Source organism: Mustela erminea, chromosome 5 (genome assembly GCF_009829155.1).
Source record: "Mustela erminea isolate mMusErm1 chromosome 5, mMusErm1.Pri, whole genome shotgun sequence".
In the NCBI taxonomy this organism is placed as follows: domain Eukaryota; kingdom Metazoa; phylum Chordata; class Mammalia; order Carnivora; family Mustelidae; genus Mustela; species Mustela erminea.
In genome coordinates, this window is record NC_045618.1 from 46,746,845 (window position 1) to 46,771,286 (window position 24,442).

The 24,442-nt window shown below is 40.1% G+C and overlaps 1 protein-coding gene across 9 annotated transcripts in view; it reads right to left on the reverse strand.

Moving 5' to 3' along the window:
* INTS14 (integrator complex subunit 14) overlaps positions 1-23,753 on the reverse strand; it is a 32,636-nt gene extending 8,883 nt beyond the window's left edge. For 2 of the 9 annotated variants that reach the window (XM_032342924.1, XM_032342927.1), the window contains exons 1-9: positions 23,644-23,743; positions 18,549-18,832; positions 16,447-16,554; positions 12,569-12,724; positions 11,663-11,781; positions 11,071-11,213; positions 8,842-8,934; positions 8,229-8,373; positions 6,731-6,864 (exon numbers count right to left, since the gene is read on the reverse strand). In XM_032342924.1, the coding sequence (XP_032198815.1) occupies positions 6,731-6,864; positions 8,229-8,373; positions 8,842-8,934; positions 11,071-11,213; positions 11,663-11,781; positions 12,569-12,724; positions 16,447-16,554; positions 18,549-18,770 (1,120 nt within the window). In that variant the 5' untranslated portion in view covers positions 18,771-18,832; positions 23,644-23,743. Of the gene's footprint in view, positions 1-6,730; positions 6,865-8,228; positions 8,374-8,841; positions 8,935-11,070; positions 11,214-11,662; positions 11,782-12,568; positions 12,725-16,446; positions 16,555-18,548; positions 18,833-23,191; positions 23,282-23,643 lie in introns of those variants that run through there. The other 7 variants (XM_032342931.1, XM_032342932.1, XM_032342925.1 and 4 more) reach the window with 7 other exon arrangements.
* Positions 23,754-24,442: the final 689 nt, after the last annotated feature.

The window sequence follows — 24,442 nt, forward strand, 5'->3', positions numbered from 1 at the left end:
GGGAACTGAGGCTCAAAGAGGTTGGATCTTCACAGGCTTCACAGTTACTCAGTTGGGCCTGCTTGCAAAGGTAACACTTTTTGTACCACTCAACCTCACCATGCCTCACACATCCAAACTGACTTATATTCCAGGTCCAGATCTTATCCCTCCTTCTCCACAAAGTTGTCCCAAGTGTTCTGGCACACAGCACTTTCTCTAGAACCTTTTCTAATGTAGCACTCAGTATCAGTATCAAACACTGCAATATCTAACCACAGTCTATCTTGTACAGTCTCTAATTATTTGAAGCCTATATGTGGTGACTGGTTTGACAGACAAAAAATAATGCATCTATGAAAAAAGAACAGCGAACTCTTAGACATAAGAAATATGGCAGCAGAAATAAAAAAAAACAAAACAACCAGCTGCAAGATAAAGCTGAAGATACCTTAGAGAAATTAGAAAACAATGGAAAAATGGGTGGAAGATAAGAAAATTATATAAAAATCATGAACAGATGTTCTAGAAAAGGGAGAAGAGAGGACACAGAGAGGGGGAAATCAAACACATGATTCATGTTCCCAGGACTAAAGAACGGACTTGCCAGATGGAAGGGCCCACTGAATGCCCAGCACAATGAATGAAGAAACTAACAAGTAAGGACATGATTCTGAAAACCCAGAACACAAGGGATACAAAGAAGCACCTCCAGTAGGACAGAGGAAAAAGAGATCTGGGTCAAAGCCCTGACAGCATTGCACTAGACTCTCAGGAGCAACACAGGAAGCCAGAAAAGAAAAACGGAGCTATGCATCAAAACTCTAAGGTAAAGTCATTCCAATCAGCACTCAGTATCCAACAGAATCAACAACTGAGTGTAAGGGATGAAACATAGACATTTCCAAAGATGCAAGATTTCAAACGTCTACTTCCCATGTAGCCTTTTCTCAGGAGGAGTCACGAAACAGGGGAGCCTCAGGAGAGACAGGCAGGGAAGGCTGACAGCTACCCAGCAGGCACAAAGAACAAATAGTCCACTTATGAAACAAGCGGAAGGGAAAGGATTCTAAGGGGAAAAAAAAGAAAACGGACAAAAATACCTGAAGAATGTATTTTACTTAGGAATTAACAGTAAGTACACAGAAAAGAGCAAAGAAAAGCAAAGTAAAGCAAGGAGAGGGGAAGGCCATGAGACAGCCCAAAGGGAGGGCTGGCTGTCTTCATCTGCTGCTGCTCGCCGCCCCCACAGCCTGCCTGCCCAGCTCTTTCCCAGAGTCTCTGAGGAACCTCAGTGTCTTTCCAAGAGCCTTCCTTTAAAGGAAGTTAGAAGACAGCTGACCTTTGAACAACATGGGTGTGAAGCGTATAGGTCCACTTACACACAGAATTTTTCCTAAAGATACAAGTACTGTAAATCTATTTTCTCCTCCTCAGGGTTTTTTAAATAACAGTTCCTTTTCTCTAGCTTTCTTTATTGTAAGAATGCAGTATATAATACATACATATATACACACACTAATATATATATATGTATATAAAATACATATATATACACAAACATAAAAAGTACGTGTTCATCAACTGTTTATGTTATTGGTAAGGATTCTGGTCAACAGTAGGCTCTTACTAGTGAAGTCTGGGGTAGTTAAAAGTCATAACCTCCACATTATTCAAGGATCAACTGCACATTTATCTTGCCTGCTACAAAAAAGAAAAAAGTACCTTTAAAAAAAAAAAACTGATGCAGAGAACAAAGAGCTCCAAAACAAAATGTAACTCAGTGTACCACACGGCTTAGTCATTTAGTCATAAATAACATTCACATCATCTAACAAGGACAGAATACTACTTCACCCAAAAAGAACACTATAATCCCACTGGAAGGATAGAGGAAGGGAAAAATGTTCTTCCTGGGTGGGTGGGTTGGGACAGTGGCAGTAAGAGAGCTAAGCACTCAACCTTAAAAAGTCAAAATGACATTTAAAATGAAAAGAAAAAAAGTCATGAAATACATACTTATATTATTTAGAAATGTAAATACCAACCCCCCCCCAAACCCTCTTACAATTAGAAGTTATAAGTAGCTGTTACTAAGAACAGAATGAGAAATAGGAGGGATAGGTATAAACAACCGCACCATTTTGCTTGCCTTGTTTTAACTAAAAATAAATAAAAACAAGTTCTTTGACATTGGCCGTGGAAACATTTTGCTAGGTATGTCTCCTCAGGCAAGGGAAATGCAAGCAAAATAAAGCTGTTGGGAGTATACCAAAATAAAAAGCTTTTTGCACAGCGAAGAAAACCATCAACACAACAAAAAGGCAACCTACTGAATGGAAGAAGATATCTGTAATTGATTATATCCAATAAGGGGTCAATAACAAAATATACCAAGAACTTATACAATTCAATATCAGAAGAACAGATAATACAATTAAAAAATAGGCAGAGGAGCTGAACAGACATATCCAAAGAAGACATACAAATGGCCAACAGACACATGAAAAGATGTTCAACATCAGTGATCATCAGGGAAATACAAATCAAAACCATAATGAGATACCATCTTATACCTGTCAGAATGACTAAAATAAAAAAACACAAAAAATAGGGGCATCTGAGTGGCTCAGCTAGTTAAGCATCAGACTCTTGGTTTCAGCTCAGGTCAGTCACATCATGGGTCATGGGATCAAGCCCTGGATCAGGCTCCCCCACTCTGAGAGGAGTCTGCTTGAAAGATTCTCTCCCTCTGCCCCTATCTCCACATGTATACTCTCTCTCTGAAATAAATAAATAAATCTTAAAAAACAAAACAAAATAAAAAACAAGTGTTGACCAGGATGTGGAAAAAATGAAACCCTTGGGCCATGCTGGTGACAATACAAATGAGTGCAGTCGCTGTGGAACACGATCAAAAAATCAAAAACAGAACTACATGGTTCATTAATTCCACTACTGAGTATTTACTCAAAGAAAATGAAAACACAAATTCAAAAAGATATATGCACCCCTATGTTTACTGTAGCGTTATTTACAACAGCCAAGATATGTCTATAGACAGATACGTAGATACCTCTACGTATCTGTCTATAGATAGATGGATAAAGAATATGTGGAACACACACACACACACACACACACACACACACACACACACACACAGACAGTATTATTCAGCCATAAAAAAAAGAAGGAAATCTTGCCATTTGTAACAATATGGATGGATCTAGAGGGCATAATGCTAAGTGAAATAAATCAGAGAAAGACCTGACATGATTTCACTCATACGTGTAATTTCAGAAACAAAACAAATAAAGAGACAAAAACAAAAACAAAAAAACAAAAATCAACCCAGACCTTAGGGCACCTGGATGGCTCAGTCAGTTAAGCAGCTGCCTTTAGCTCAGGTCAAGATCCCAGAGTCCTGGGATCAAGCCCCCCATCAGGACCCTGGCTTGGCAGGGAGCCTGCTTCTCCCTCCCCCTCTGCCCACATGCCTGCCTGCAGCTCCCCCTGCTTGTGCTCTCTCTCTCATTGTCTCTCTCTGTGTCAAATAATTAAAAAACAAACAAACAAAAACCCAGACCTTAAACAGAACTGGTGGTTGCCAGATGGGAGGTGTGTGGAGGAAGGATGAAATGAAGGGGATCAGAGTACACTTATCATGATGAGCACTGAGTAATGCACAGAATTGTTGAATCATTATACTGTACACCTGAAACTAACACTGTATGCTAATTATGTTATTTTTTTTTTTTTAAACATCTGGAAAAGTAGGTAAAAACAATGGGTAGAATTTTTCTTGTTGTCCTTTCACTGAGGGGCTAGACCTTCCACATTCCTAGCTTTACTCAGAGATCTCAGTTGTCTGGTTTGGAAACAAAGTTGTATCTCTTCTCCTGTGTGAACTTTAAAACCCCAGACCCTGCATCCTAGCTCAAGAGCTGGCCAACTGCCTGGTTTTGAGTTAAAAATGGTTTTTACGGGGCGCCTGGGTGGCTCAGTGGGTTAAGCCGCTGCCTTTGGCTCAGGTCATGATCTCGGGGTCCTGGGATCGAGTTCCGTGTCGGGGTCTCTGCTCAGCAGGGAGCCTGCTTCTCTCTCTCTCTGCCTGCCTCTCTGTCTACTTGTGATCTCTCTGTCAAATAAATAAATAAATAAATCTTAAAAAAAAAAAAAAGGTTTTTACATTACATAGATGGGGGAAATAAAAATATTTCATGACACATGAAAATTATGTGAAATTCAAATTCTGTTGGCCATAAGATTATTTTATTGGAATAGGTCATTCCTATTCATTTATGTATTGTGCTACAATATTGTATTGTGCAATAATATGCAAAATTCAGTAGTCATGACAGAGATCATATGGTCTGCAAAGTCTAGCATATTTACTATCTGACCCTTTACTGAAAAGCCTTATTGCCTAGCTTCTAGGGTCAATATTCAATCAAAATCTTTTCTAGGCTTCAGTGGCAAAGGCATCCTTCAAGCCTAACTAACATAAATGTACATTGTTTAAGACCGGGTAAGCAGGCTACGTATTGTACACGTGTATGAGACACTACTTTCTTCTTTCGTCTCTTTATTCTCTTGGCTTCTGTGACATCACTTTCTTCCACTTTTCCTTCTACTTATTCCTTCTCATTTTCCTTTATTAGCACCCTTTCCACTGACCCCATAGTTAACCTTTTCTAGGGGTTTGGTTCTTGGCTCTCTTTTTGCCTTAATTACATATTTTCCTGAGGCAAGGGCTTCTTAAAGTGTGGTTATGGATTACCTGGATTGTAATCACTTGGATAACACTAAAACTGCAAGTTTTTTGGGCTGGAATCCAGACCGAATGAATTAGAATCTCCATAAGTGGGGCCCAGGAAACAATTTTTAAACAAGTTCTGGGATGTTTGTTTTTTGTTTAGTTTTGTACACAAAAACTCAAATGTGTGAACCACTGCCCTAAGCAATTGTCCTAATTCTCACGATTTTAACTATGCTTATAACTAAAAATTATATATTCAACTCTATCCTCTTTCAGGAACTCTTGCACAAATTGTCTCTAGCCTCCTCTACCTAAATCTCACAGGCAAAATGAGCAAAGCTGATTCTGCCTCCTGAGTATCTTTTGCATGGATCCCTATCCTCCCTGTTCCCAGCCACTGCCCCTGTTCTGGCTCTCATCCTTACATCTCCAGGACTGTCACAGCAGACTTGTAACTGCTGGATGCTCTTACCTTTCCAAATCCACACTCTACAGAATTATCTTTCTATCTTTCTTTTTTGAAGATTTTATTTATTTACTTATTTGAGAGAAAGAAAGAGAGAGAGAGCACACGTGCCTGAGCAGGGCAGTGGGAGAGGGAGAGAAAATCTCAAGCAGAGTCCCCACTGAGCACAGACCCTAATGTGGGGCCTGAGGTCATGACCTGAGCTGAAACCAAAACAAAGTCAGATGCTTAACTGACTGAGCCACCCAGACATCCCTAGAATTATCTTTCTAAATGCAAATTTATTAGCTCTCACTTGAATTTCAGCCATACTACGTATCTCCAGGGAGCACCAGTACCCAGAAAAAAAAGTCTCCTAACTGGTATCTCCACTTCTCATATGCCTCCCCTTCAGTGGCTTCCCAGTATCTGCAGAATAGTCTCAACTCTTCACATTTCAGAGGAGGTATGCCCTATTCCAGCCACTGCCAACTTCTAACCCACCACTGGGCCCTCCCCGCCCCACCCCCATGCTTTGTGTTCTAGCTTTGCTTTTCTATAGGTGATCCCCTTGTCCAGAATGCCTCTTCTTCCTTCATTAGCTCAGCAAATCTTTTTCTTCAAACCTCAGTTTGGGTGTCCCTCCTCTGTGAAGATTTTCCTGCGTCCTCTACACAGAGCCGATCATCCAGGCCAACCCTGATCTCGTACAAGTCTTTTACCCCCTATAAGTTTGTTCAGTAGATGTTCTGAAATTGAAATGGGCCCAAATGAGTCCAGAATGACTCTACAGTTGGAGCCTGAGTACTTAGGAATACGTAGGCCTCAATCAGGAGCGGGAAAATCATAAAAAGGAACAGCTTAGGAGGGAAGGGTTAAGAGACAATGCTTTCTCTAACAAACATGCGGAGCTGCTTGGTATATGGCAGAATATCCAGGTGGAGAGGTCTAACTAGGAATTGGAAATATGATATGCAAGTTTCAGGGAGAGATCAAGTAGGACCAGAGTTATACATCTAGGGGAGTCTGAAGCTATAATGGCTGATGGAATAATCAAGAGAGAATAATAATCCAAGAGAAGGCGGCAAAGGAAAACATCCTGAAAATCATGAGGCAAGAGGAAGACAAGACAACAAGATAAGGCAAAGCTGCTAAAGAAAGAAGTATCAGAAGAATGCAGTATTAGGAAATCTAAGGGAAAACATTTTCAAGAAGGAAGGGGATTAAATTATCCACAAATGATTGGGGTTACTGAGTTGAAAACAATGTACTGAAGAAAAAAATGTTTATGGACAGTAGCTTTTCACTCTAAGCAGTCAGAGCACTTATGTTTACTTAAAGCAACCTAAATGTCAGTTTCCCATGACGTAAAGTTGAAAGTTCAAACATCACACTCTGCTGGGGTTTTCCATGCACATATCCGCATTAGAGACCACAGCACATGCGTCAGGGAGATCACACAGCTCTCTGACTGCAGTCAGAGCCATTCAGAATAGCAGAGAGAAAACAAAGTCAAGATAAGTAAAATCTGATCTGGGTTATACCTGAAATAGGACCCAACTGTGCCATTTTCCCTAGCCATGGGAGAGGTTCTGGGCCAGGCTCAAAGAGAGACATCATGAGGTTTGATTTCTTCTTGCTGTCAGCTTGGGAGTAGAGCATTCCATGCCATTCAGGACTAGATGGAGAGAAGATGGAAGATCAGAAGAATGTCAAGCCTGGGACTATGAAATTATATAAGTCTAGCCAGTGTTTTTCTCTTGAAAAGACATGGGTCTTCAGCTTTGAAATTAGGCTTTTTTACTAAAGCCAAATCCTAAAACTGAAAATGCATACTACTGTCCTCTGATATTGCCATTCCTTTGGGAAATGTATTATTATTCAATTAGGTAGATATAGAAATCAAAATCAATCTTAGGAAAGAAAAAAATCACAAGGGCAACAAATAGCTACAGAGGTGGGGAGGACAAAGGGATGCAACCATGTTTCAGCTGCCTCCCTGAGTCATTCACAGCAGCACCAACACAGAGCAGGATTTCTAACAAAGGGCACAAGCCATCACCCAGCTCTGTTCCTGCTTCTCAAAAGGCCCTAAGGGACTCTCATATTCAGAGCTAGTCAGTATAAGCAGCTTGGGTATCAAGAAATACAGCAAAATAATACCTAATAAGAATTGCATTCTTCTTTTTGAACCAGGTAATTTTAACACAAGTAGAAATGGAGCTTCACCTGAGTACTCCTAACCTCTTCAACTTCTATACCAGTCAACCCCAGGTGATGGCCAGAAGATGATCAGTCACCTCTTCTTTCCTAACAATAGGTATTATAGAAAGGGAAGCAGATGGTTTTGCAAATTTCAAGACTGTAGCAAATGTAAAAGCTAGAGAGGTGTTCCCCACAGGGAAGGGTTACAGCACAGTGGTTATGAATATGGGGTCTGGAGTCAGAATGCAAGGATAAGGACCCTGGCTCTTTCGTTTATAAGCTGTGTGACCTTGAGCAAGTTCCCTGATCTCCCTAAGCCTCAGTTTCTCATCTATACAATAGGGAAAACAATGACATCCTCTGTATAGTGTTGTTGTGAGGGGTTACATAAAATTAATATACATAAAGTGACTGGAGGAGCGCCTGGCACATGGTAAAATTTTCAATCAATATTCTTGATATCCTTTTTCACTTAGTTCTACCTCCTCATCTTATAGCTGAGGAGCCTGTGAATATTGCTGAAGATCCCTGAGCAAGTAGCAGAACTGTTATAACTGAATCCAGATTTCCCAGATAGAAAAGAGGAAAACTATAGGATATGATATAAAAGGATGTAATATAAAAAGATATACTACAAAAGGATATAATATAAAAGCAATTTAATTAAAAGGCTCACTCTGTACTTATTCTAGGGGATAAGTACAAGTTTAGGAGGTGATGGTAGGTGGGGAAAGTATGGCAGGGGGAAGAAAAAGGTGATAAGGAAAAATCTGGGAAATATTTCACTCTGTAAATTGATTCTCCCTCATTCAACCAAAGGTAAACAAAGTTCCTTACCCTAACTGAACTATTGCCACCATTCCTTCTACTTTCAGGCTGCCATGGAGCAGGACACAGAAGTTGGGTATTTTGCCCGCAATTTGATTGGCTGAATTTTCATCTTCGTTGTCATCAGTTATGCCAGTACCCACCTCATCACCTTCTGTGAAAAGATCAGAATAAGATTAGCTGGTTGTTTCTAGCCTTGGAAGGAGGGTATTCAGTTACAAAGAAATATTGTAACAAGTAAGAAAAACTCCTTTTCTCATTTTCCTATGTCCATATAAAATTCAGTTTTCACATATTATATGAATTCCTTTTAAATAAAACATCCCAAATAGGTAAACCTATAAAAACAGAAAAACATTTAGCGGTTACCTGGGGCTGAGGGAGATGGAAAGCTAGGGGTTGACAGTTAAAGGGTTTCTTTTCTGGTGCTGAAATTAAAATCACAGAAATGGTCTTGCAGTATTATTAGGAAACATTCCATTTCAAAAATTCAAATCCAGTAACTATTCCTTTCCCCTAATTCTGCAAAATGGGCTATCCTACTATCAACTATATACATTTAAGAATAGCTTTAGATCATAAAATGCTTCATCTGTATGATCAGAATAGGAAGAGAACTCACCTTTGTTAAGTGCTATTGGTAGGACCAGATGTCTGGATAGAACTGGGGGACTTGAAATATCAGCTATATCAATAAATCCCACTATTTCCAAATCTGAAAAGAATGAATCAACACTGAATTAATGGATAGGGAAATACATTATTTTCTATGTACTAGGTTTCACAAATATAGCGTTTAGGTGAGGAATTCAGATGTGACTAGTTAGGTTATTAGACGTTTCTCTGGATGACTCACAATTTGCATTTTCAACAGCTCAAGATACATTTAATGATTTAAGTTGTAAGACAAACCAGTTAGACTTTATTTTTATGAGGTTAGGACCCCAGCCAAGGCAAAAGCTTAAACATCCAATCCCTCTGTTTAGTCAAGGATGTTAGGGTCGGCAGGGGGCGTCATAGTCAAGCACTTCCACCACTCCATCCTTGCAGGAGGAGCAAATGTCCTTGGACTGTAAAGCTACTATTAAAAACATTTCCGTGAGAAAGAAATACATTCACTAGAAGCCCAAGGTAGCAGTCTAAATATAACAATGATTTCTTTGCTTTACAGAAGCTATTAAAGACCCAGAGTACTTGCTGGAAACCTAATAGGTAAAAAATAAGTTTTATCCCAAAATACTCTTTAAAAGTTTATTTTCTGATTCCACAAATAGTAGAAAAACTTAGAAAACACTAAAAATTGTAAAGAAGAAAAATAAGGTCACTCATTATTCACCATCAAAAGAAACATCTATTAATATTTTATTGAATTGCTTTTCAGTCTTTCTTTCAGGCACAGACATACTCATATTCTCAAAATGATTTTTTTTAAAAAAGATTTATTCATTTGATAGAGAGAGCGAGCGAGCGAGCAAAAGAAGAGTGAGTGGCAGGCTGCAGGGGAGAGAGAAGCAGGCTCCCCGCTAAGCAGGTAACCTGTCATGGCGCTTGATCCTAGGACTCTGGGATCATGACCGAAGCAAAAGGTAGATGCTTAACTGATTGAGCCCCTCTCAAAGCAATTTTTTAAAAAATCAGGGTCATGGTGAGTACACTGTATTTCTATGTCAGGAAATTTGCTTCTCTGGAGGTTTGCTGCCATTACCTTCTTTAGCTGAATAACAAATGAGTCAGCATAAGCAGTTACGTATTTTTCCTTCGAGTAGCAAAAGGTCTGCATTTCAAAGTGGTGTAAGCTATGACAAAGATCTTGGACTAAAAGTTTATATGGACAAAAAGAGATCTAGTCAAAGTTACCCATCAAAAAAAGATGGGAAGGAAGTAGAATATAGCTGGTCTGAAGGCAACAAAACATTTGGCACAGCTTAACACACTGCAGTAGCCCATGAAAGAGATGAATGTTGACTTCCAGACAGCTAGAGGCTAAAGGCACAAAAAATAAAAAGCCTCTGCATGCCCTTTACTCTCAGACTCCTTCAAATCTGCACACCCATAAGTGAAATAAATATTTACTGTGCACTTAATTCTATTATAACTGGTTGACCGGACATTTACCTGGTGAACACCTACTAAGCATCAGATGCTATGCTAGGCACTGAAGGTACAACGATGAAACCGTGATGGCTGAACGTGTACCCACCACTCAAGGAGTCCATCTACCAACTGGAGACAACTCTCCTCTCCACTCTTCCTCATGACTTCTGACTCACTCAGCCAATCTCAGCCAAGCACACCTCCAGCACAAACCAGGGAAAAGCAGTAGCATGTCTCCTTTTAGTGAAAATACAAGCAGCAGGGCTCTAGGGGTACGGTGTATCAGAGTGGAGACCTCAGAGAGACCATGACTCATCTGGAGATTCTACTCACCTAGCCAGTCAGTATGAGAGGAAATGACATGTCCAGGATCACAAAGGAAGAATCACACAGCCAAATCTAGAAGCTAGCTCTTCAAAGATTATCTTAATTATGATGCTAATCAATCTCAGTATCTTAGTATAATTAAGAATTACTTCAGGGATTTCATGGCTAGTGAATCTGGTCATGATTTCCAACTCTAGTAATTTGTGGCTATAGTTACTATGATTGGAGATCACAATGAAATACCACAAGCCTGCCACCATTTTGGCAACACCTCCTTCCATTCAAAATGTATACACTGGTGATGACAACAGCACCCTAGTGTCAGAATCTACATTTCTTTTTAACCCTCCTGGATAGAGAAGATGCGAGAAGTTATAAGAAAATAAAGATAACAAAAGAACTAAGAAGAAAGTTAAAAAAAACACATCACCTGTGTTGATGACTTTAGGGATGGGATCGATTTCCTCATCTACAACAAAGGGCTCTGGTCTGGGGAAGACCTGCACATCAGCAGTGAGGTGGCCACACTTGAGAACAGCGTGGAAAGGTGTATACGCCAGATCTATCAGTTTTCTAGAACATGACGATTAATTGTTATAAGAAGAGTATTTCTACAATACATATCATTTATTTCAAGTAATTTTTTCAAGATGTTAAGTTTACGTTTCCCTTCAAATCAATTCTTAAAACTATGATCTGACCATTTGTGAAATAGAACAAAATCTGACATTTTTGGTGAGGACATTTCAATTTTGAAAAGCCCAAAAGCAAGTTAATCTTTTGAAACTGCCGAGTCATTATAAGGAAGTCAGTATCTATAGGCATTATTGATTTAGTCCCACTTAATTTAAAAGGGAATGAACTTTTAAAAATCACTACTACCAATCATTTTGTCTAAAAATTGTGCAACTTGGGGAAAATGAAATGACAATAATTAGAAAGAGTGAAACAGACATTACAGCTGAATATCAAATTATAATAATAGATTGTAAGAGGCAAAAAAGCTGTAAGCATATACTTACCCAAACATAGACTGTACATTTTTCAAGCACAGGGGGCCATCAATAGTAAAAATCTGTCCTTCACCATTGTTTAAATCTATGAGACGTTCAAGGCAATCCAAGGAATCAGTACTCTGAAGCTACAAAGCAAAACAGATAACCCTTTTAAAGTGGCACACAATGCCAAATTATTATCAGCACACCAAGGTCACACCCATCACAATAACACAGGCAATAAATAAGAGAGACTATTTTTTTTAAACAACCTGAGGCGAAAATAACTGTAACAATTTTGATTCAAGGTTACCAAGAGGAATGCTATATAAAATGATACCAGTAGAGCTATTTTACTCAGAAGTAGTTTTACAAAGATTCTCAGAAGTGACCACAGTTGGTATTTACAGAGTATCTTTTCTCCAAAGTGTTTCTAACATCTTTTCTGTGAGAACTATCATTATCTACATTTCACAGATAGAAAAACTGAGGTGAACAAATGTTAAATAACTTTCCCAAATAAATGGGAAAACCAGGAAGTAGAGTTTAATAAAGCATACTTCACAATAATGTTACTTTACCAAAAAAGTTCAAGTACATTTCTGTCTGTGTTTCTGGTGGAATGGACATAAGAATTTCTAAACACGGTAAATGTCTAATACCAAAAAGAACATTTTAACTCTTATGCATCTGAAGAGTCTTTGTGGGAAGCAGGATAGATAACAACTCCTGCCGGCTATGTTTCCAGAGATGGACAACACTCTGAATCTTCAAAAAGCATTTGAGACCTAGAGCCTTCCAAATTTAGTGATTAGCCTCAGCTGAAAGCAATGGAGTTCAATGTTATAGTATATACAATATAAAACTAATGGAATATATTAAAAATAAAGTCCTAAAATGTATCCAATCAAACTAAAAAGAACGCAGTATTACCTCCTCCAGATTTGCCATGCACATGATGTATAACTTAGATGGGAAAGGAAAAGGTAGCGGAAACCTGTTGCTCTCGCCTCGTTGACTATGAGTAGCTAGGGAATGCCGCAGTGACCCTCTACCAATGCCAAGACAGCCATCTGTCACCAGAACAACCTGTTTGCAAGGAATGAGAGAGGGTTTGTACATGAAATAACATATTTATTTAAAGCAGTCTCATTTCTCCCTAATGGTATTTACACTGAAAAACCCACCTCTGCAGGGAGATAAGCAACAAGGTGAATAAATCTCAAAAGCATTCTGTCAAGTGAAAGAGGACACACTGTGTGATTCTCTACATGAAGTTCTAGAACAGGTACAACAAAGGTAAGATAAATCAAATAGAAGCTGTGGGGTGTTGGGGGGATATGGACTAGAAAGGGGAAAGTGAAGAAACTGGTGGATAATGGAAACGTGCTAGATCTTAACTGGAGTGGTGGTTACACATAGGTTGTGTGCATCTGTCAAAACTCAGTAAACTACGTGTTTAACATCTATGCACTTTCCTGTATTTTATCTAATTAAACCTAAAAAATAGTACCTATTTATAAACACTTAAAATCATAACCAACTCATACTAAATTGATTTAAAACTAGAGCCTGGCACTGAACGTCAAGAATGACATGTGGTTCTATTTTACATGTGACCCTAGGAAGCATCAGCACAGAAGTCTGACATCGACACTATTTTCAAAGATGACAAACTTTATCCATGGTCAATTAAGATGACAACTGTTTTAAAAATGTATTTATAGGGGCGCCTGAGTGGCTCAGTCAGTTAAGCCTCTGCCTTCAGCTCAGGTCACGATCCCAGGGTCCTGGGAGCGAGCCCTACATCAGGCTCTCTGGTCAGGGGGGAGCCTGCTTCTCCCTATGCCTGTGCCCTTCCTACTTGTGCTCTCTGTCAAATGAATAAATAAAATCCTAAAAAAAAAAAATGTATTTATAGGGGTGCCTGGGTGGCTCAGTCGGTTAAGTGTCTGACTCTTGATTTCAGCTCAGGTCATGATCTCAGGGTTGTCAAAACGAGCCCCATGTCTGGCTCCATGCTGGGCATGGAGCCTGCTATTTCTCCTTCTGCCGTTCTCCTGCTCTAAAAAAATGTATTTATAAAAGCCATTTAACCAGACATTATAAGCCTTTAAAGTATATTCTTTTTTTTTGTCATTTTGACTATAACATACCTTTTTTTTAAAAAATTTTTTATTTTTTATAAACATATATTTTTATCCCCAGGAGTACATGTCTGTGAATCGCCAGGTTTACACACTTCATAGCACTCACCAAAGCACACACCCTTAACCAATTTGTAATCTGAAAAAGCCTTCAAAATATACCAACAATGGAAAATAGTTACAAACTAAATTTCTTCCTCACTGCCTCAGTGATCCTATGTGGTGGCAGATTTTCCAAGCATTCCAGGCGAGGATTATTTTTGCGCTTCCTACCTTAGCCTTGTAACTCGATAATAATGGGCCATTAAAGCAGGTGACCGTACCATGTGAAGTACCAAGACTGGCACTCATTTCTAAAGTCAAAGAATGCTCAATGGCAGTCACCTAGAGAGATTTCATTTTCTGGAAGACAGTCAATTGACTAGATAAGGCAGTTTCCTCTTATACGAACAACTGCTATATAATGATTTACTTCTGCCCCAACTTTTTTCAGATGCTGTGTGATGAAATTTTTCATGCAATGTCAAAATGAGACAGACTACACAGATAATGAGACAAAGTCCAGCTGTCTGAAACCCTGGTTAACAAATTTCCAAATTAAAACAACTCTATTTGACAGTAACTGATTATAAAAATAATCACTAATAACTTCTATCTCTAGTATGGTATTTTGGACATGGTTCACTCTAAAACTCATCAAGCAAACCTAAGTGGATCCAGGCCTGGCCCCGGGCCCTCAGGGTATAGGACATCTCAAATTCAGATTCTTCCTTTTGTAAAGGAAGAAAAAATATTAACAGGCAGAAGGCTGTGTGTTGCACAAGACCTTCCTTGTTACAAATTTTCTGAATTTCTTCTCTAAAATGACTGAAGCAACAGCAAAGGAAACTGCTATCTACTAGCTTCCAGTTCAGAAGATACTGACAACAAAATTTCATTTATTCAATATACAATATATTCTTATGGTATTCTGTATGCAGATTTACCAAACAATGTTTATGGAATGCCAAACATTTTTATTTCTGTAAAGAAAGTGATCAAAAGGCATTTACGGCATTTATTAAAATGATTTCACCTTTTAGTAACAGCTCAGGGTCTTCATTAACCCATGAGCTCATACTCTGTAAAACAGGTGGTTTTGTAGTAAGAAAAAAACAAACTTAAAAGGCGGGTTTACTGAGATATAATTTACATGCAATAAAATTCATCCTTCTTAGTATATGGTTCTGGGATTTCCAACAACTATATTTGGTGAGCAACCACTTCTACAATTAAGATAAAGACCAGTCCTGGCACTTCCCATTTTCCCTTATACTTCATTTGAGTCAATTCCCTACTGTTCCTTCACTCCCAGGCAACCACAATCTTATTTTTAGTTAAAAAATAAATACCAGTAATGCCACTGACACTACTGAGGAACTGGTGTTTGACCATATAACAAAAAAATCCCACACTATGGCCCACTGCCTGTTTTTGTAAATAAAGTCATTTATGTATTTATTAACTGTGGCTGCTTTCATGCTATCACAGTGGAATTGAGAAGTTGTCACATATATCAAAAAGCTTGCTGACTCCTGTTGTAGATTACTCTAATTTTCCTTTTAGTGATTTGTTTTCTCCTTTAAAATATACTACCACTTCTCAAAGCACAAGCATATTTACTTTTGTGCTTTGTTGCAATATATTCACAGATATTGCAGTTTTTACAAACTGAAGGTCTACGGCAGCCCTGCCCTGAGCAAGTTTATCGGTGCCGTTTTACTAACAGTATTTGCTCGCTTTGTGTTTGTGTGTCACGTGGCGGTAATTTTTGCAATATTTCAAACTTTTTCATTATTACCTTTGTTACAGTGCTCTGTGACCAGTGATTATGACTTGCTGAAAGTTCAGATGATGGCTAGCATTTTAGCAATAAAGTATTTTTTAATTAAGGTATAGACATTATGTCTTCTAGACATAATGCTATCGTACACTTAATAGACTACAGTACAGTGTAAACAATTTTATACGTACTGGGAAACCAGAAACTTCAACTGACTCAACTTTATGCAACGTCAGCTTTATTCTGATAGTCTGAACCAAACACACAATATCTCCAAGGTATGTTTATACCTGTTTATAGCAAACTTCTAATTCTTTTTATCCTAATACTCTGTTCTCATCTGATGCTAATGTGGATCTACTGTGGATCTGAAGGGCAACAGATCATATGGCATTCATACTCATCTTTTAGACAACTCAGTTGAGATGGTCAAACATTTGCTAAATAAATATTACACCGAGATAATGAAGACTATCATGTACTGATGTTTATAATTCTATCACTCAAAATTACAATTACCACTTACAGTGAGTGCTCTGAAACTCAATTGTGAGCCCTTTATGTTTTATACAAACAGTACTAGTTTGCAATAAGCCAATCTGCTAGGAGAATGCTCTCCTTAAGGCATAACTCTGCTGTTTTCTGAGCATATTAGTGTTGACTTAGTGCCTTCTTTTAAAAAGATACCAATAATGTTGTATAATGCAGTTTATAGAAATTACAATGCATGCTGTGTCAGAGCCTAAAGAAAATCAAATCACCTCAGCGGTTAATGGTTTTTAACTTAGGAAAAAAGGAATGGTTTAACGGTTTAACTTAGGAAAAAAGGAATTGATCATTACCTGGCAAGGAATTGCACCACCCCATTCTTGCTGAACGATATTGCAAACACCAACTAACGCAGATTCCAAGCAGGTTTTATCATAATCATCCATATTACTTAGTGCTTCCTGATCGAATAAAAGATAAAATTGCTCATTATTTTGTACTGTTTTGTTATTAGAGAACAACATAAACTGTTCAAAGCATGAATAGTTACACTATTCTGAGAGCCCCAAAGCATATTTTCTCAAAGAAAACGGTAAAACAGGCTTCCTCAACCACAAAGGACAATTAAAAGAGCTTCCCTTTATTCCATTCTCAAGTGAGAGTCAAAAGTCCACCATAGCTTTGTAAGGGATCCCTGAAGAAAGTAACTAAAATGAAGAACTTTTAAACCCGCCAAAAAAAAAAATAAGACAAAAATCATTGACTGACTATATTATAAACACCAACCTAGGCACTTCATATGCATTTAGTTATCTCAACACTCTGTAAAGTATAAAATATTAACTAATTTTTTAAAAAAGATTTTATTTATTTGACAGAGAGAATGAGAGAGCACAAGTAGGCAGAGCAGTAGAGTGAGAGAGAGAAGCAGGCTCCCCACAAGTAGGGAGCCAGATGCAGGGCTCGATCCCAGGACAATGGGATCATGACCTAAGCCGAAGGCAGTTGCTTAAGCAACTGAGCCACCCAGATGCCCCTACTGACCTATTTTTAAAATGAGGAAACAAAGGTACAGAATGATGGGGTAACTTTCCCAGGCTGCACGCCTCGATGTGCCAGAATCTAGATTTAAGCCCCATCAGTAGAACTCCAGGGCACCTGGCTTTCTCGACTACTCAGAACAACTCAGATAGCAACTCTCTAAATTTCAAAACTGCTGAACATCCAAAATCCTTAGTTTACTATTCATTTACAAGAAATCCAGTGCAATTTTTAAAGAGCTTTTGAGTACCATTAAAAAGAAACAACTGAGAAAATAAATGATTTAACAAAATCTTATTACTTTTTATTTAAAAAAAAAAATCAAACTACACTGATCCTGGATCTCTAACCTGCCCAACAAGTATTAAACTGTTTTAATTCCACACTTATTGACCATTATGAGGTACTGCTGGAAATAATAACTTAGAGATGTTGTCAGAAAGTAAATTCTCTGGCGTATCCCAGACACCTTATGAACTATCAACTGAGGTTTAAAAATTATAATTTCTTGGCATCTGTAAATCAAAGGGTATTTATTAGAGAGGAAATATTATTTTGAATTACTCTAGAATGCAGGTTTTTATAAGGAAGGGCTATTTTTCATCTCAAGTTTTATAGGAAAGTAGAAAATAATAAGGTGTTGAATTTAAAGTCCCCTGAATCTTAGAGAATGGGGAACTACATCCTATTATGCTTTCCTTTCCACAGAAAATTCCAGAAAACTCAGGGAAGAAAATAAGGCAACAACTCAGAGCTCAAACTCCTAGCTCTACCAAAGGCATAAGGCCTTTATTACTGGTTATGAATCTTTGTTTCACAGCTATACTCAGATATTATGCCCATAGATTGATGGTCATAATAAGTGTTGGTTTTTTTTTTAAGATTTTATTTATTCATTTGACAGACAGAGATCACAAGCAGGCAGAGAGGCAGGCAGAGAGAGAGGGCAGGGAAGCAAGCTCCCCGCTGAGTAGAGAGCCCGATGCGGGGCTCCATCCCAGGATCCTGAGACCATGACCTGAGCCGAAGGCAGAGGCTTAACCCACTGAGCCACCCAGGTGCCCCAGTGAATCTTTGTTTTATAGCCATATTCAGGTATCATACCCATACACTTAACATTAAATAAGTCCAAGTTATATTGGGCACTGGGACGGCACAGTCAGTTGAGCACCTGACTCTTGGTTTTCACTCAGGTCTTAATCTCAGGGTCCTGAGATCATTGTGCTCAGTGCTCAGCATGGAATCTGCTTTGAGGTTCTCTCTCCCTCTGCTCCTCCCCCTCCTCCAATAAATGGATAAATCTTAAAAAAAAAAAAAAAGTCCAAGTTATAAATATTTGGTGCAATATGATAACACTATTTTCCTTCCTAAAAATCTGGGCCCTGTACATATAATAACTCATTATTTTTTATACCTGAAGTGTGTTGTAATCTCTTGTGAAGGGAACCATCAGCTCCCAAAGTGAGGAAAAAACCACCAGAGCTGTAAACTCAAGCTTGTAATTTGTGGCCATGTGCTCGAACAGCATCGTCAAACCATGGGCTGCTAGGTGCTTACGTTGATATTCTTCAGACCCCTCGATCGACACAGGTCGGGTCATGGAAAGGGATACGTCCATTACCACCACTGTTGGCATGATGAAAATGATCCCAGTGTTCCCGGTCAGAGTGCAAACAAACAGCTATGAACAGAGAAATGCTGTAGAAAATAAGTATGATGAGGTCTTACATGTTACAGAGAGAAAAAAGGTTTTTTCCCCCCACCCTAATTTTAACCAAACTTTGCAGAAATGAGTGAAAGCAAACCTCATTTAAGTTGAGGTAAAGGCAAAACTGCAGAGACTTCAGAGGGAGGAAAGCAACTTAATTCACTGTGTGAACAACTCCTAGAATCACCCACTAAATGGCCATAACTCAAGGACCACATTTTTTTTTTTTTTCCTCAAGATTTTCTTTATTTATTTGAGAGAGAGAGTGAGAGAGAAAGCACAAGCGGGGAGAGAGCACAAGCAAAGGAAGAGGAAGAAGTGGACTCCCCTGCTGAGCAGAGAACTCCATGTGGGCTCGATCCCAGGACCCTAGAGCCTGGACTGGAGGCTAAGGCAGCCACTTAACCGACTGAACCACCCCGGTGCCCCAAGGACCACATATTTCTATTAAAAAATATATTAAATTCAGGTAGCCCTTGACTTTCATAATTTCAAAGTTTATACAACTGAATATAACAAATATTCCTACATCGCCTCCCCAACACTTAATTTATGAAGGAAAATTTCTAATTGTCACACGGTGGTGCTTTTTGACAAGCAACTCTTTTTTGGGGGCACCATCACTTTCTTAATCAATACAGCAGTAATTGAGTATTTATCTTGTGGCTTGATGCCGTTTTTATTAATAAAATGAATGTAAAATGTAAAAATTAAAGGGCTAGTAGAGTCATAATCCAAATTAGATAAAGCTGGAAATCATTAAGCATGACAAAAGCAGTAAACTACTACTAGCTCAGTAATACTGTATGTAAATTGGGAAACAATGCTTCATTGTGAGGGAAAAGAACAAAATGAAAGAGTATGTAGACCAGCTGAAATTATCTCTGGAAATCGAAAGTCAGTATGCAGAGGGCTGCCTGGGTGGCTCAGTTGTAGTTGTTAAGCATCTGACTCTTGATTTTGGCTTAGGTCATGATCTCAAGATCCTGGAATTGAGCCCCGCATCAGGCTCCATGCTTGGCAGTGCTTGAGATCTTCCTTTCTGTTTTTCCTTCTTCCTCTGTCCCTCCCCCAGCTCAGGCTCTCTCTAAATAAATAAATAAATAAATAAATAAGTAAATTAATAAAATCTTCAAAAAAAAAAAAAAAGTCAATATGCAGAAGAAATGGAGAAAACAGACTCCTTTAAAATTACGGATGGAGTATTAGCATGAAGAAAAGAGTTCTGTTCTCAAAAATAAACAAGAAAGTTCAAATATACAGATCTGCTCATGGGGATACAACTTGCTGCTACTCTGCTGGTAAGCAACTATAGTATATTGACATAATGAACTCATATAGCTATAAATAAAAGACATGTATTTAAATATGAGAAATATTTATATAAAATACCAGTAACTGAGAAAAGCAGGTCATAGGATTGTACGTATATTCTAATTGCACCTTCATAAAACTCACTGCATATATACAATTAGGGAAGACCCTGGATGGACAAAATTGGTTAGAAATTAAATGCTCGCTAATTTCTTTTTTTGAACTTTTTTTTAAATTTAAAGATTTAATTTATTTATTTGACAGACATAGTAAGAGAGGGAACACAAGCAGGGGAAGTGGGAGAGGAAGAAGCAGGCTTCCAGACAAGCAGGGAGCCTGATGTGGGGCTCGCTCCCAGGACCCTGGGATCATGACCTGAGCTGAAGGCAGACACTTAACAACTAAGCCACCCAGAGGCCCCTCTTTTTTGGAACTTACTTCAAAAACACTTAACACTGGCCAAACTGCTTGTTACAGTGAAGTATCCAACTACAAACGTATTATAAAATTCCACTTGTAAATAGGCTGTCAGGAACTCAAAACATAATGGTTCATGTAAGCAAGGTTATAAACGGGTCAGGGACTCAAGGGAAGTAGGAAAAGCCTTTTTACCACATAGCGGCCTGAGACACATTTCAAATACAGTAGTGCCTCATGTATCTAACGTCAATAAAGATCAAATGAGGGATATAAATTACTTCCCCAGACTCTTTAAAATTCCAAAATGTTTAGCCATTTTGGTAGACAAAATTAAAATATGTATCCCTGTTTTCTGCCTCATTAAACACTGTGCAAAACATAACCTACTCTATGATGACTTGGCATCACCACTCTAAACACCAATACTGCCTAGCACCCTGCTGTTCTCAGGTTTGGTTTTGTTTTTGTTTTTTTTTCACCCCCACACCAGCATTGTGTGCTGCAGAACACTGTTCTGGAGAGATGCTCCAAGAAAAATGAGTTCAGGCATTAATAAAGACACTGAAAAGTTCTAGAGCAAAAAATCCAGTTTGAACTTGCTAACCCTGTTTCCCATTTAACCCTTTTCTACACAATTACCATGAAGATCCCATAAAACAGGGATTACGTAGAATATACACAGAAAAATGCCTTGTATTCAAGGGATCCAGGCTGTTGTGCTCTGTTTTGGTGCCTTTTTATGATTAATTTTTAGTCCATCAGCTTACATTCTATCTAACTCAGTAATTCCCTAATTTGCTTCTTCTAGGCTACTATGGGCTAGAAAGCCAGGTAATCAAGCTTGTTAAAACTGTGCCCAAAGTCAAACTCAACAGGTCTCAGAGCCTGTGGGTTTCCTTTAGTGTAAAATGTATGGGCTTAAGTGTATCAACTTGGTACTACTTCATCTTCTCAGTTTATTTTATTTTCTTTCTGGGCCTTACTAGTGTTGTTCAAGAAGTGAAGCCCTGTATAATATTGGTACAATTATACTCTATTAGCCCATAAGGTCACTGAGGGCAGGGACTGGGTCAGATGGTGCCCACCAACATCTCCTCAGAACCTATCACAGTAACTGGCACAGGGTATGTGCTTGACAAATATTTGATAATGAGTAATAAACTACCCCTAGGCACCACACAGAACATTCTTTGGCAAAACACAGGATGAATGTTAATTTGGGAAACCAGAAACACATTTCCTTCTCTCCTCCTCATTCAAGCAAATACTAGTGATTCCTGTGTCTCTGCCCACATAGAGAGCTTATCCAGCTCACATGGTAGTCCCATTTCCATGTAGACCCCCATTCATCATTGAAGCTGGAAAGGGACACCTGGGTGGTGCAGTTGGTTAAGCCTCAGACTCTTGGTTTTGGCTCAGTTTATGATATGGAGTCATGAGATCAAGCCCCACATTGGGCTCCACATTCAGCAGAGAGTCTGCTTAAGACTCTCTCTTCCTCTCCCTCTGCCCATTGTCCCCCATGTACATGCCTGCGCACATGTGCATGCTCTCAAAAAACAAATGTTCAGGGGGGAGGAACAAGAAGATGGGGGGGGCATACCTGTGTGGCTCAATTGGTTGGGCAGGGGACTATTGATTTTGCCTCAGGTCATGATCTCAGGGTTGTGAGACTGAGCCCTGCAGGAGGCTCTATGCTGTGTGTGAAGCCACTTTACCATTCCCAGCAGTTTCACTGAGTGGGATTCCATTCAAGTTTCTAGGGGCCCACCCATTCCTGTTAGGGTCCTTACCAACCCTTAGGTTTCTGGCAGCCTGACTTCCCTTGCCCTGATGAGTGCTTCCTGAGTTCTCTCCCTCTTGCTCTGCCCCTTACCACTGTACTTACTGGCACTCTCTCCCTCGCTCTTATTTAAAAAAAAAAAAAAAAAAAAAAAGTTGGGGATATCATGGGAAGTACTTCCTCAACTCTTCAAGGAGACTGGGAAAGCATATAAACAGATTTAGATCAGGTATAAAAAAGCATTTCTGGCCCCTGAAATGCGCTGTAACATGGGAAAGGGTGCCTATAGCCAGCAGTCTTGCCTTCTCTGCAAACACCTCTAGAGCTGGCTTTTTCTCCCTACTGATGTATTGGCGTCCATCCACATTCTTAACAGTGGAAAATCAAGGGAAACCATTACTTAAGTTGTAAGCACAGAATTAAAGGAGGGACTTGCATGTTCTTGAAGGATGATTCACTCCAGCACTCTAGGCCGGATTTAAAAAAAAAAAAAAAAAATCCATGCCCACCACAGTCCAGCAACTTTTTGAGAACGTGAAGTATTTCTCACTTGGGTTAATTCTCCCCCTTTCCCAGAAGTACTATTTAAAGTAGTTTACATATAACGCTAAGACAACTACAAGCCATCTTTCTCAACAGTCTATGCCTGAGAACAGACCCCAGCCACCCAACTTGGCCTTAATGCCAAATCACCTAAACACGTTTACAACTTCCCTGCAGCTGGCAACTGACTGCAAAAGAATCGATTCTCAGCTGTTTCGCTCTCCGAGCGTGATTCCACTCGAATTTTTCGGGTTTCTAGGAGTCCGGGCATTCATGTTAGCGTCCTTACCTACCCTCAGGTTTCTGCCAGCCTGACTTCCCTTGCCCTGAGGAGCGCCTCCCGAGTTCTCGGATACAACTTCATCTCGGAACCGCCAGCCTGGGAATACAGCATTTGAATCGCAGTCGGGGAGTGATTTTTTTTTTTTTTTTTTTTTTTTTTTTTTTTTACCTCAAAATCAGTCCAAACCCCAGACTGAGATCTGGAAGTCTTATGGGCAGGGGGAACGAAAAGGGCCTGAGCAAGTGGCCCGAATCGCGGTGTTTACGCGGGGCCCGCGACCCCGAGCTACCGGGCGAGGCGAGGCCGGGAGCAGGGCCCGGAACTGGCGCCGCACAGACCGCGCGGGGCGGCGGGAAGGCCGGGGGCCCGCTCCGCGTCGTTCCCGACCCCTGACCCCTTCTCCTGCAGCTCCACAAGCAACGAAGTACAGCCCGAGGCCCTCGGGCTCCCCGACTCACCCCGCGCCCATCGCCGGCACAGTCCGTCCGCGTAAACTTTCCGCCCGCGCACCGCAGCCGGAACGAAGAGGCCGCGGGACAAAAAGGAAGCCGGCGCCAGTCTGCGCACGAGGCTGGGGCGGGGCTTTAAGGCCTGAGCGGCAGGGCTCTGGCGCGGCGCCGCCGCTAGGGGGCGCGCCCTCCTCGGCGTCCCTCCACAGCGCTGGAACCGCCATGACCTCTCTCCCCAATATCCCCAACCTTGGGGAGCCCGGACCCTGTCTCCCCTTCCTTCTCTTCCTCCCTCCTTCTCCCTTCTCGGGCTCTTCTCTCTTTCCTTCTGGCCCTCTGCCCACTTCTCTGAAGAGATACCTCTCCAGGCCCTTCACACTCCAGCCTCCTCACTCACCTGGGCTTGTTGGTGCACCTGCCTCACACTTGCTGACGCGTGCACCTCTTTGCCCACACTCTTGAGCCCCCTCACTCACGTCCTCTGAACCAGGTGACAGAATTTTCTCCAAACTCTTCTTTAACTATACGTCCTGCCTGAGGAGGGCTCCTGCTAAGCACACCATATATTTTTCTTAGCTGACCCGAGCCAATGGACAAGTTAAGAATTTCCCTCTGGGTCTCCTCAGCACGAGGCTCACCCCCCGCACCCTTTCTCTGAGGGAAGGTTCACTGCTTCTCCCGACAGTGTGAGGTGTCTCGCTGAGGGATCTGCACTCAGACTTCCCTGTGAGGCCCCATGGGCCCTCCCTGCCTCACCTCTGGCTACCCGGTGCCCCGTAGCAGCCCCAGCCCGGTTCCGGTCTTTGAG